Source organism: Coffea eugenioides, chromosome 2 (assembly GCF_003713205.1).
Source record: "Coffea eugenioides isolate CCC68of chromosome 2, Ceug_1.0, whole genome shotgun sequence".
NCBI classification, from domain to species: domain Eukaryota; kingdom Viridiplantae; phylum Streptophyta; class Magnoliopsida; order Gentianales; family Rubiaceae; genus Coffea; species Coffea eugenioides.
The window spans coordinates 38,808,159-38,821,580 of NC_040036.1; the positions used below are offsets into that span (position 1 = coordinate 38,808,159).

The 13,422-nt window shown below is 34.6% G+C and overlaps 1 protein-coding gene across 5 annotated transcripts; it reads left to right on the forward strand.

Annotated features, from left to right (window-relative positions):
• Positions 1–2,022: 2,022 nt before the first annotated feature.
• On the forward strand, positions 2,023–10,973 carry LOC113763055 (protein SYM1). Of its 5 annotated transcripts, none has more exons than XR_003467301.1 (8): positions 2,024–2,605; positions 3,583–3,670; positions 5,743–5,837; positions 6,435–6,507; positions 6,618–6,710; positions 6,901–6,987; positions 8,448–8,584; positions 10,596–10,973. XR_003467301.1 is itself a non-coding variant. In XM_027306740.1 (8 exons), the coding sequence occupies exons 1-7, from the start codon at positions 2,220–2,222 to the stop codon at positions 8,526–8,528; spliced, it is 903 nt and encodes a 300-aa protein (XP_027162541.1). In that variant the 5' UTR covers positions 2,025–2,219; the 3' UTR covers positions 10,472–10,973. The 5 variants fall into 5 exon arrangements, 3 of the variants coding, with proteins under 3 accessions (XP_027162543.1, XP_027162542.1, XP_027162541.1); XR_003467300.1 differs by having other exon boundaries at positions 2,025–2,605; positions 10,472–10,973; XM_027306740.1 differs by having other exon boundaries at positions 2,025–2,605; positions 8,448–8,528; positions 10,472–10,973.
• The last annotated feature ends 2,449 nt before the right edge of the window (positions 10,974–13,422 follow it).

Below are 13,422 nucleotides of genomic sequence, written 5' to 3' on the forward strand. Positions count from 1 at the left end.
TGAACAAGCAACCAGCACTTCAACAAGTCCCGATTCCATCCCTCCTCCTCGTAAAACTCAGCTAGCAACATTTGAGGAGGATCAACAAGAGCAACAACCTCAGCATGACACCGATCCAGCAGCCAATGATCAAACCAAAAATCTACAAACCCCTTGCCTAGACACCACCTAATTTTACTCTTTGCTACTTCTCTAACACTCTTCAGCTGCCGCCAAGATATAGGTGGTCTATGAACTTGAGCTAACATTGGATGCACTCATTTTATGTATTTAGAGTGCACAAAATCCACCCATAATGAGTCCTTTTTCCATAACCTCCACCAAAGTTTACAAACAAAAGCTTTAATATCTGCAAGTGACCAAAATTCTAAACCTCCTTCATCAACTGGATAACGACATTTGTCCCAAGATACCCATCAAATACTCCTAACTCCACCGGATTTGTCCCACATAAAAGCATTACAAATTCTCCCCAAATTTTCAAGAACAGCTTTGGGAGGATGCAAAACTTGTAATAAATACATAGGGATAGACGAAAGTACATGCCGTTGCAAAATCAACTTACCACCTGTAAAAAGTAATTGCAAGCTATGTTTTCAGACTCGGACCGGGTATCGACTCGGCAGAGCTCAGGGGTCAGGGGTCAATGGGTTCGATCGGGTTCAACCGGGGGTCGAATCGGATGACGTCATAAATATATATTAATGATAAATAATTAAAATAGCATATAAAAATTCCCTTTAAATTGATGGTTTACAACTTTATATACATATCTAATGAGTTTGGATTTAGTCCAAAAGGACTGCACTTAAAAAATTTAAAAGTTATAGGTAAAATTGTAGTTTAAAAAGCATAATGGGTTGATTTTATACTTATTAAAACAATATGGGGTCAAATTGATATTATTAAAAAAATTTTAAAACTACCAAACCTAATGGAACGTAAGACGCCGCCCATTGTTCCTTTGCTTTTCACTTTTCTTAGTTTCGTCTTCTTCCTCCCTTTCACGCAGCTCCTCTTGTCTTTTTATGCTCTTCATGTCTCCTCCATTCATCTCACCGTCACTCTTTTCTTTTTCTTTATCCCTCACAAATCAAACACATATGAAAACTCTATTATTCTTTGTTATTGTTCTTTTTCGCTCCTCTCTATTATCTTCCCTTCTTTACTCTATTCTTTATTTTCCTCCCATTTGATTTCAAATATTTCCAGAACTAATTCGCATGAAATATGGCTTAGAAAATTTGGGGAATGAATTTTTTCTCTTCATCTGGCTAGTTACTTCATTTCTTTTAGAGTTGGTCAAAGATCAAAGGAAGGAAAAAGGGAAAAAAAAAGCCAATATTAACTCAAGATCTTGTTCAAGGCAGGCATCAAGCTTTGTATCAGATATTTGATCACAAACCTTGTTTGGACGGCCCTTATTTACAGATTTAGAGGTGAATAAGAAGGCATCTATTCTCTAAACCTTGAAAAAAGACAAGCCTAACAGCAAAGGCAAGTGAGGAGAGAATTGGAAATTTTTTATGCACACTCCAGATGCTTGCAAGAAAGGAGTACAATCAGAATGGAGAAATGAAGAAAACCGGGTCCTTTCCGGTTCTAGCGGTTTCCGGTCAAACCCGAGTTTTGACCGAATTTGACCGATTCTTTGATTAACGGTTTTTTAAAGAGACTCGGACCGGATGCTTAGCCGGTTCCGGTTCAACCGGTCGGACGTTGTGCATTCGTTACCTTCCATCAATTGTCACTAATATGTAATTTCTCCAAATCCAAACGGATGATCCAACCGGTGCGTAATTTCTCCAAATCCAAATGAGTAACCCAGTTGGGCCTTCCTTAAATCTCCAAATTCAAACTGGTAATTCAATTGGACCCTTTTGGATAGTACTTTTTGCCTCCCATCACTGGTCATTAATATGTGATTTCTTCAAATTCAAATGGGTAACTCAATTAAAACACCCGTCTTTCATCACTTGCCACAAATATGTGGCTTCTCCAAAACGGGTGATCTAGTTGGACTCTTATCGGTGGCTCAGTCCCTATAGATTTTCTTGACAGGTTAGCTTACCTGCAGGAGTATTGTAAAAATTGCTGATTGACAAAAAGGAAAAAAAGAAACATAAAATATTGGAGTAACCGTTAGAGAGATTTCTTCCGGCTATCCTGTTTCTAAAACCTTTAGCCTTTGCGAAACTCCAATCCAAACTCAAGCAACAATGGCTTCAAGCCCAGCCAAACTAGTTCGCAAATCTCCCTTGCTGTATCGTTACGTACAATTTTCTCGCAAACCCACTTCACATTTCAGTAGTGCCCCCAAAATTCCACCTTGCTCCACTTCTATAAGCAGTAGGGGCTTCAGCTTCAGATGCTGCTATCACTCAATTTCTTTAACGTCGACTACTGTGTATAAAGAATTGGGCCACTCTAAAATTGGTTTTAGACAACTGGGTTCTGATCATTTTCGCCTCTTTGCTGTATCTGATGGTGGCTCCGGCGGGGGAGGTAGTGGGAATAGTGGTTCAGGTGGCGGAAATTTTGGTGACGGTGGTAGTGGTGCTGCCGGAGGTAGTGGTAGTGGCAAAAACTGGTCGTTTCTGTTATGGTAGAATCCTTCTTTGTTTCTTTTTTGTTTTTTTGTTTTCTTGTTTACTTTCTATTTTATTTAACGGCAACTGTGAAGTCTTTTTATTTTTATTTTTACTTTAAAATGTTGCTGCTTTTTTTTTTTTAATTTCAAATTTTTAGTGATCCCTTTGTATCGTTGTTTTGATTTATTTTTGCTTCAGACATACAAAACAGTAGCATGAAATGTGCTGTTTGTGATTTAACGTATGATTTACATGTGATAATGTTTAGTGGAAAGGAGATAACTTGAGATATTAGTAGGTCTTATAATTGTTGGACTGGGAGAATAGGCTGCTTTTTCACAGGAATCCCAGTTTTATGCTTTACTTTGCTGACTCTGCAGTGCAAGTTAGCTGCATCATAACAATGCTTATTGCTCATCCAATCTTGGATTCAGTTGTGGCTTATAAACAACGGAAAAAAAGAATAGTAAAACAATTGGATTCTAGGGGTTGTTGGACAATTTGATGTGATTTTGCTGGGGTGATAATATTTACCTTTGGGCACCATATTTTGAAGGCAAATGAGTACTTAATGAGTATATGTTTACCCTTTTTTCTGAAAGGTTGCAGTGCCTCCCATGATTATACGCACAAGCACTGGCATTTTCTTAACTATATTTTTAGAAGTTCAATCAATCATAAAAAATTTCTGCAAGCTAACATCATCTATATGGGAACAGTAACAATCTATAATGTGCTAATATATTCGCATTGATGCAATCTCTGGAGTTATGTAACTGAAGTGCAGCATTAATCATCAAAAGTGATGTGATTCTTAAAGGGAATTCATCTGATTCCCCAAATATGTAGTGAAATTGAATTTGTTCTGGTCTAATTACAAATTCTTTTTTCTTTTCACGGTTTTGGGTTGATTTTTGTTCTCTTGTCTGTTCTGTTCTTGAAAATTATCCTTGACTTTGCCATTTTAACTAGCATTCAATCTCTATATCAGGTACTTGTCACTTCTTGAAAAATATCCTGTGTGGACAAAAGCTGTGACATCTGCATTTTTGACTTTCATTGGAGATTTAACCTGCCAGGTGAACTCCTTAATCTGCCCTGTATTGATATATAGTTTCTACTTGAAACAAACAGTTGAGATTTCCAGAAATATGGTTTCTAACTCTCTGTATTTAAATTCGTGTTGACCATTATTACTTTGTTGATGTTGGAAGTGGTCAATTTTGGTGAAGGAGAGGTGGTGCTTCCTAATGACAACTTCTAATGTTAGATGAGGTTATGTAATTATGATAATATTAAGACAATAATCATTGCTCTGTAAAAGGAGATGCTGATCAGAATGGTGAAAGAGCTTTGAGAACTCTTTTCCTGCTTGAAAAGTGGGCTCCTATGTATAATGTTTGAGTTTATGAAAGAATATACTTATATGTCTTCTATTGCAGGGCATTATGTTACAATGTTTTTCTGGATGGGAGAAATAACTGATAACTATCCCATTGTAGGCATTGTTATTGTTGTCACTTTTTTTTTGGGTCTTGTTATATAGAATTAGGAAATACTCCTGCAATCATTTAAGCTGACAAAATTAATTTCTGTGATGTACTCTGAGATATGAATACTGTCTTTGCTTTCTTGATTTTTTTGGGGGTGGTTCTGGCAAGAGATTCAGGCTGGAAGGGGCTGGGCTGGTATATATCTAGTTTCTTGTGCTAATGCAATGGGTGATTGCCACCAGCTGTCGAATTTCTGTAAGAGGAACTTTTCTTTTAGTTGATCATCTGGTGAGCTAGAGAAATCTAGCTCTCTCTAACTTTTGGACATGAACACAGTAATGAGCAATAAGTACCATTCATAGAGGATACTCTTGCACTTTTTAGGAGCAGTAAGACTATATTTATTTATTGTTAATGTAGTGCAGAAGCAATATTTGGAATTAGATAGGCTCCAAACAATCAAACTGGTGATTTCATTTGGCTGCTAATTGGACCAAGATCAAACTTGCCACATTTTTGTTATATTGATGGAAAGACGAAATGTGCATGATGGGTGTACCCTGTATCAAGCTATGATCTGCAAAGTTGATCTGGAGATTCTGCTTGAGATTAATAGTTAATTTCATACTTTAGTAGCACCAAGATGAGAGACAGAGTGTTGGGTCAACAAAAATATGAACTCTTGGCAAGAAGAAGTTGGGTAACCAAGGAGTTAAATCTAGGGTTTATTAGGAATTGTAGCTCATAAAATTAAGGTATCACCTCCACTGTGAGAGATGGTTGCCCAGTCAATTGGAAAGTGAGTACTGCCTTTCTATTTCACAGTTGTAAGATTGAGAATTTGATATTTGGATCAAGGGGGTTACAAACTTTGTGGTGAGAAGAAAAATTTGGGCAACTTAGGAATCAAACCTACCTTAATGCATGGGTCACTCCTCAGAAGAGATGGTTTCACACACCAGATCCAAACTGAATGCTTGCTGCCAAAATCCTCCTTGTACAATGAGCTCTGTACCCTTTATTAATGAAGGTATTTGTTGCTTTTGGGATCAGTTGATGTTACTTTTCCCCTGAAATAATATCTTAAATCAGATTTGCGATTTAGTAGAAATAGAACAATCCTAGTCATACAAGTAATGGAATTATCTAAACAAGCTTTAGTAGTCAAATAACAATTAGCTCCCTTAGGTTTGGACCTTGGAAGGAAATTTAAGCTCTTAATTAAAAGCTTAGTTCAAGGAACATTCAAATAAGGTCTCAACACTCTGCATGAAAAGCACTAGTGCACAATATCCTTTTGAAGGCACAAGGTTGAAGTATGCATCACTTTGGACTGGCATGAATAGGATGTGAGCTATAAGTGGAGTATGTCCTAGTGCTCTGCATATGTCCAACTTTTTTTTCCAAGTTTTGTCTATAATTTTGTCACATCTTGTCATGGATGTCATAAAGATTTTCTTCCGTATGCTATGAAAACAAGACTGGGCTATAGATTCATCTTGACCATATTTTATAAAGAAATAGAAAATTGTTGCGTCTGGTGGTGAATTTTTTTAATTTGTTCTAGCCATTAAAACCAGATTATTGTGTATCTTTTTATGCCGATTGGTGGCCAGTTTTTGATTTGCTAAAGTGCTGCTTGTGCATTCATGCCTCAGCTTGCAATTGAACAAGTACCTTCACTAGACTGGAAGAGGACATTTCTGTTCACATTGTTGGGGCTGGTTTTGGTGGGTCCAACCTTGCACTTCTGGTATTGCCTTCAGATTCTCTTTTTAATCACATCTGAAAAGTGTCAATGTTTTGAACTATAATTCTCAGATCTGTTTGAACTTACATGTTATTGCTGCCCTGCTATTTTGCCTTTCTGAAAGTGCTGGAAATTTTTGGTAATGATATCTGTAGTAAAAAGGGAAAGAGATGTACTTGGGTAACTGGCATTGACCAGACTAAAGTTTTTATTCAGCTCAATAAACTAAATTACTTCCTCTTTTTGAGAGTCAAGTCCTTGTATATGTGTCTACCATGGCTCTATGGACAGGAAACATGTCTATGAAACTATACTGAAATAGCTTGCTGGATTTCTAAAATCTATTTAGGACCATGATAATCTAATAGAAATAAGAGGTCATTGTAGTGTGCTGCCATATATCTGTTTTCGTAGCCGATTTACTCTTTTGGTTTTGTTAATTGGCTAGTAAAAAGTAACTTGTTTCTCAGTCAATGACATGCTGAGGCATTTCCTTAGTTCACTATTTCAATCACATTCAGTAAAATGAGTTGGTTATTTAAGGTGACTCTCATATTACTCCCTTAATTGTCTTATTAATGCCTCATGTGATACAATTAGGTACCTGTACTTGAGCAAATTGGTCACAATTCCTGGATCATCTGGCGCTTTCTTGCGCCTTTTTCTTGATCAGGTGATTAATTGAGTTTTGCAGGATCCATGTGATGGCATGTTTAAGCTATCATTTGATGGCAATACTTTTACCTCATCAATCTTTTGTCTCATAAAGCTTGTGTATTGCAGTTTCTTTTCTCTCCCATTTTCATTGGATTTTTCTTATCGACATTGGTAACACTGGAGGGAAGGCCATCACAAGTAATTCCTAAGCTTGAGCAGGTATTATCAGTAATTGTATCTTCATCATCTTCCTTTTTCCTTCTTGGGGTTTGGAAGTAATTAAATCGCAGCTGCTTTTCTTTTCTGAGGATCACCATGCCTTGTCACATTAATAACATGATTCCTGGCATGCATAGAAGGAACTTAACCCTTGGTTGGTTTTGGTTATATTCTTTATCTCACTTTGTAGGAATGGTTCTCTGCGGTTGTGGCCAATTGGCAATTATGGATTCCTTTTCAGTTCCTTAACTTCCGATTTGTACCACAGCAATTTCAGGTTTAAAGTTCATCATCTATCTCAATATTTGCTGAATTTAACTTTCACTGAAATGGGATTGCTTTGTGCCTGTTCACGAGAGAACATTTTGTCTGCTAATGTTGGTGTATTATGAAAGAATACTTAAACCTGACGTTTACAGTTATTCCATTTGTTACAGAATGATTGTTCCAGTTATACATTGCATGACTATCATGAAGACTTCAAAACTTATTGGTTTGAAGAGAAAAGTAGAAAAATTTTAGATTTTGAGAGAATATGGCGAGAACATGGCCACTATTGTTGTTGGTGTTTGAAGTACTCATGGAAAAGGAATTTGTTGTTATTAGCACCTTGTATTTACAAAAAAAAAAACCAGTATAGTCCTTGGCAGGCCCTGTCAGAAAACTACTGTCATCTAGATACTGTGGGAGCATTATTTGTTGCAAATAGCTTAACTAAAAGCAAGCGGTAAATGAATTTTGTGAGGTCAAATCTTTGTAGTGATAATCTGAGAGACAAACTGCTTAGTCTTCTCGAGTACTATGCTTAGCCAGTTACAGCTTGTGAGTGCACGAATAATTGCAAGAGATTCTGAAATTCCTTGAGGGAGTGATAGTATGATAAGGTCTTTGAAGCGTGTGATGGATTGGAAACAATTACTAATTGTTTCTTCATTATATTAGTTGTATGTCTTAATTTAATAACAGAATTTTCTGACCTCACCCAATTAGACTCTGGCTTGTAATTGGAGGATTGAAAAGCTTCAAACTTTGCATTGTTTACAATGGGAACCTAAGATGATGTAAAATCATTTATTGAAGGAACATAAGCCAGGCTGTTATAACTATAGAATGAAGCATAGCCCTTTCCATGTCCTTTTAACAATCAAAATTCCATTTTCAAGTACTGATGCTCAAATATGATTGGTGAATCTTCCATTTTTGATCATAAAGTTCTGCTTGATTTCAAATTAGTTAAAGAAAGTATGAGTTTGTATCCTACTTTGACAAATGAAATTTATCCGATGGATTATTTTCTACCTGATGTGTGCTTTTTTCGAGATGGACAACAGCCCATTGAATAATTAAGTAATTGTATATAAACATAAATTAATTACTTCCTTTACATAAAATCAAAACAAAGTTAATGTTTTGAAAAATGCTTTACATTAAGGTCTACCACATAAATTACCAGCATTCTTGTCCATTTTCTAAGCAAAATGAAAACTAGCATGTACTTGATGCATGAATTTCCTTGTAAGATTAGCCTAGCTGATAGACTTGTGTATCTTATTTTTCCTTATTCTTCTTTCATTTTGGTTTATTTAAATTTTCTATGATGGGCGCCATTCTTGATACAATTTATCGTTTCAGAAGAACTGATATTTTGTAAACTTAGTAGTTGATCTTGTACTCATCAACAGAAAGGACTGTTCTTTTAATGGCGCTTACAGTCCCTTTATATGTTGCTTGTTACAGGTCCTTGCTGCTAACTTTATTGCGCTAATATGGAATGTGATTCTTTCATACAAAGCTCATAAAGCAATTCTTACGAAATAGGTATAAGTTAGCAGGAAATGACAGGATATCCTTTATTGCGAACTTGAAGCTCTGAGGTATAAGTTAGTAGTTCTCATGATACAAGAGACCCATTTGGCAATTTATTTTACTACTTTCTTTAGCTTTGACACTTTTTTATTTCTTTTATTACAATTGACTTCTATGGACTAAACTATAAAATCTTCTGCACTTGATAAAGAAAGATTTTATGTGAAGTATAAGGTGTATTCTTATTTGATATCCTGTCATTTCCTTTTTCAGCATTTGTCTTTTCTGGGTCAGCATTAAGGGGGACCACTGTCTCCACTCCTCATCTCCCCTGTGCAGGTCTATGTGGACTGGGGATCTCTTTTTATCTCTAAATTTTTCTTGCCCTTTGAAATTGTCTTCTCCTCCCCTCCCCTCCCCCCTTCCCCCAACACTAATAAAAGCTCCATCCTCTCTGTTGTGCATTGCTTTCATTCTCTTCTTCATTACCTAACTTAACTTGCATCAAATCTCTCACTGAGATGCATTATGTAATTAAAATAGCAGGAGGCAGGTTCCTTTAAATTCCAAACAATCACTGCATAGATCCTTTCTTGTACGTGTGTGATTGTCCTTGAGGTCACTGCTTGGTGGGTGCATAACCACCTTGATAACTTCCAGGTTGTGGTCTTGGTCCTCCCTCCCTAATTCCCAGTGGTCCCAGGAAAAGTACTCAAAGAGAGTTATCTTGTTTTGTATTTATTTATTTAGTATGTTGTGGATTGTTTAGTAATAGTCATCATTTGTAAAAGAAATATCTAATCAGTTGTTGGGTTTTTATGGTTTTCATATCCTTGTGAAGCTTCACCTGCATCTATAAGCTGTAAAACTTGGTACTGACATGAAACTCTTACTTAGAATTATATGCTCTAAGGATGAATTTGAGGACATTATTCATTCTAACCCTTTGCTGCATAACCGTAAGAGGGAATCTAATGGTGGCCTGACAAGGAGATTGAGAAGAGAGAATTTGGTGGCACTATATTTTTTGCCCTTGTGACTAGGACCAACCTGCCAATTTCTATTGTTTGGATTAATGATCTGAATATGGCTAGGCTTACATGCAGAAATAAATTAGTTTGTCACTTTGTTGATGAACTGAGAAGTTTTAGTTCATATATTTTCCTTTTTCTTTCCTTATGTAATGGCAGCTAAGCTATATTGTTGGGTTGAATCATAAAGGGTTAAATATAATTTCTATTGAACTACTCTCACGGTTTTTGAATATGAAATAAAGTCATACGTATCAAAGCAGATGGTTTGTACCATGTATAGCTGACCATTCTATTAAAAGAGAAAGAGAAGGAATTTTGTTTCAAAAGCATACAAATTATTTGGACCTCCTCCAAATCAAGTGAACTTTTCATGGTATGACAAACGGTAACATGGTGAAGAATTTTAAATTAAATGAAAGATGAAAATGATGTGGGAGGAGCAACAAAATGAAAAGAATGAGCGACCAAATTAGCTGGCGATACTATGTTCCTACTTAATTAATCTTTAACCTAAAACTTTGTAGGAGCTAAACCCTAGGTTATTGTAGATCAATAGTGTCTTTAACTAACTTGGAAAAATAACTTCCAAAACTTCTTGACGTGAAAGAATATTATTAGAGATATGGAAGGCAAACCATAAATGCAGAAAGTCACTTGCCTGAGGCAATTTAGCAAGTTCCACCTGCTAGTTGAACAGTAAATTTGATCATGCTTTTCTGATGGACTTTATACGTCAGTGGATACATTGTACATGATCAAATTGTATATCAAAACCTTGATCCTCTTTCTTGGAATTGACCAAATTGTCAAATATGGTTGTCAAGAATGGAAATGCACAATATGTTTTTATATGACTGGAATGACAAACAAAGAGTGTTATGATGATCTAATTTGGCAACTGAATTTTGCTTTTGTGGCCAGGTTTTTGGTGACACTACCGGTGTAACCAATAGCTGAGGCTTGAGTCACCAGGAGGAGTACAAAAACTGTTGACGCCACTTACTGCTCTGACACTGTCATTTCTTTACATGTTTGTGTTTTGCAGCATCCAAGTTATGTGACTCTCTAGATTCCCTTCAACTCACTGCACCGAAGATTGCTTGAACTTCTTAATGTTGCTGAGGAAAAATGGGTAGTGTAATGACATTAGCAGAATGTACTGCTTTCTTTGTTGATTGTTCTGGTATATTTTTGTGTTTAGAAACAGCTGCACTATTGGTATGGTGAAGTTGATTTATGTGGAGGCGTGAGATGGGTAGCGCAATGACTATTTAGTTGATTTATGTATTGCTTTCTTTGTTGCTTGTTCTGGTACATTTGTATTCAGAAAAAAGTTGCATTATAGGTATGATGAAGTTGATTTATGTGGAGGCATAAGATGTATTCTGTTGTAAGTGAATTTCTAACATCTCATTCTTGTAAATCCTCATGGAGTGTATCAAAAGTCGTGGAATGTCCATATGGTAGGTGGTCGTTTGGATTCCAATTTTTTTTATCCTATTATTTCGATATTATGTAGAAGAACTTTTTGAAACTTTCCTTAAGCACGTTTCTCAAATACTTTTTCATTTCACATAGATCACATAGCAAAAAGTATTATAGTAAAAAACTTTCCCAGAAAACGCAATTCGAATGCATGATATTGCTCTCCCTTTCTCTCATGGTACGTGCAAAAATCAACCTTTTAGATCAAATTTCATCTACGTATTTTGAATAATTGCTTTCAAACCATTGACATTTTAGTTCACCTATTCGCAATTGAGTCTCTCCGTTTAGGAGTATATGGAGGATCCTCTATTTACTCAACTGATAACACAGAACTATTTGGTGAAATGAATTGTGGGATGTCAGTCACATGATTTCATTGTAATTTTAGCACCAAAAACTAGGTAATTTTGCTATGCTTTTACTGTTAAGTTGCAAGTACAAATAGAGTTGAGTTGTTTGACCAAAAAAAAAAAAAAAAAAAAGCTCTCCTGTTGGGCAAATTTTTTCTTTATGAAGTATTAAACATATTTTAAAGTTTATGTATATTTTTATTTTTGGTAAAAATGTTGATGTATCTATATAATGGCAAAATCACGTAATTTTCATGCACAAAGGTAAGTGAGCACAAGTGTGCCATTTCATCAAGACACTTCACCGTTAGTCATCAATCATAGGCGGGTAACTATTGTTGTTGTTTTTTTTTTAATCTTATTATATATTTCACTTTATATACAGGTAATGAATTACTTATTTAAGGCTCAGATAAAGGAATTTTTACCTCCCTAATACTGGGCTAATTCCTTAAAATATACGTATAAAAAAAAATTATCCGTCAAATGCACGTCTGACTGAGGGGCTTTCTTATTCTATACGGGCCGTGCTGACTCAGCACGGCCGAATCACAAAAAAATCTACTCGGTCAACATCCAATTTGGGCTGAGCATGTGTCAGTCAGCACGTCCGCACCTGACACAAACAGGTTGTTGTCAGCTGCGAGCCGTGCCCAGTCAGCACGGCTCGAATTCATTGTATTTTTCCAAATACATCTCATCCAAATGTTACGGTGTCGAATTCATTGTATTAGAATCATGTAGGTAATTTATATTTGAATCATACATCTCATCCAAATGTTGGTCGTTTGTTATGTTAAAGGTTGGGTTAAACAATATGGACCAAGCTTTTGTTTTTATTTTTCCTCCCCATATTTCTTTTAATACGTAGGTAACAAAGTGTTATAAACTTCTTAATTAACATATATATTTACATGCTTGGTTACCGTAAAATATTTAAACATACTTACCAAATATAACTGGTAATTATTATCACACGTAACGAGTAAATATAACATATCTTTATTCATTTATCTATAATGTTAAAACAATAGTCGGTTATATAATTTTTATAAGTGACGTAGTAAACTCTCCATTTACAGCCATCCTAAATAAAATTTGGTACTTTAATTTTCAAATTAACCTGATTAAACTAAAATTTAACCACAATCCTAAATATACTTCATTTCATTAATATTTAAAATAAATACATTAACCTAACCTCATGATTCATGTCCCTAGATGCCTTTTCCACATGTATTATTACTAAATCATTATTAAATGCATAATAGTTGTTAATTAACGAAAGATTCATGTATTCTAATAAACAGGAATTAATTATTATAATCACTTTGTGATTGTGATTGGCATACATAATAATACAACCAATTCGGATAATTATTTTTTCGAGACAACATTTTTGCATCTATATTTTTACTATATTTTAACTACATTTTTAACTATATTTTGGATAATTATTTTAACTATATTTTTACCTTGCACGCAGCATATATGATATCTTACAAAAGTCCTACTACGTACATGAATTATTCATCTACATCAATATCAATCCAAAAATTTTTTTATTAATATTTGCAGATTACTTCATTTTTTTATGCAATCCAAAAATTTCTTATGTTTAGTTAATTAATATATTTTATGCATGTAAAAAGCAATAATTTTAATTAGATATTTCTAGTATTTCTATATGAATTATATTACATAGTAATTCGCCAAAAATTATACGATTAAACAATAAGTCGTAGTCGACAACACTATATCACTATATACACTAGTTAACTCTTTTTTAACACTTCAATATTGTAAAATTATAAATAAATTATCACACTTTACATTAACTATTAATTAATAAACTATAACAACAACACACAATGCAGAAAACAAGTTTAATTAATGTCATTTGATGACAGTATAATATAACATGTAAATACATAAATAATTAACATAATATAAATAATTAACATAAATATTTAACATGTTTAATTAACATAATATAAATAATTAACATAATTACTTAACATGTTTAATTAACAT

What these genes read in the sequence shown, in the direction of transcription:
- LOC113763055 (XM_027306740.1), top strand. Translation starts at nt 2,220, where the DNA reads ATGGCTTCAAGCCCAGCCAAACTAGTTCGCAAATCTCCCTTGCTGTAT. An exon ending in GGTCCAACCTTGCACTTCTG is followed by an intron (nt 5,838 to 6,434) that starts GTATTGCCTTCA and finishes TGATACAATTAG; the next exon opens with GTACCTGTACTTGAGCAAAT. An exon ending in TAATTCCTAAGCTTGAGCAG is followed by an intron (nt 6,711 to 6,900) that starts GTATTATCAGTA and finishes CTCACTTTGTAG; the next exon opens with GAATGGTTCTCTGCGGTTGT.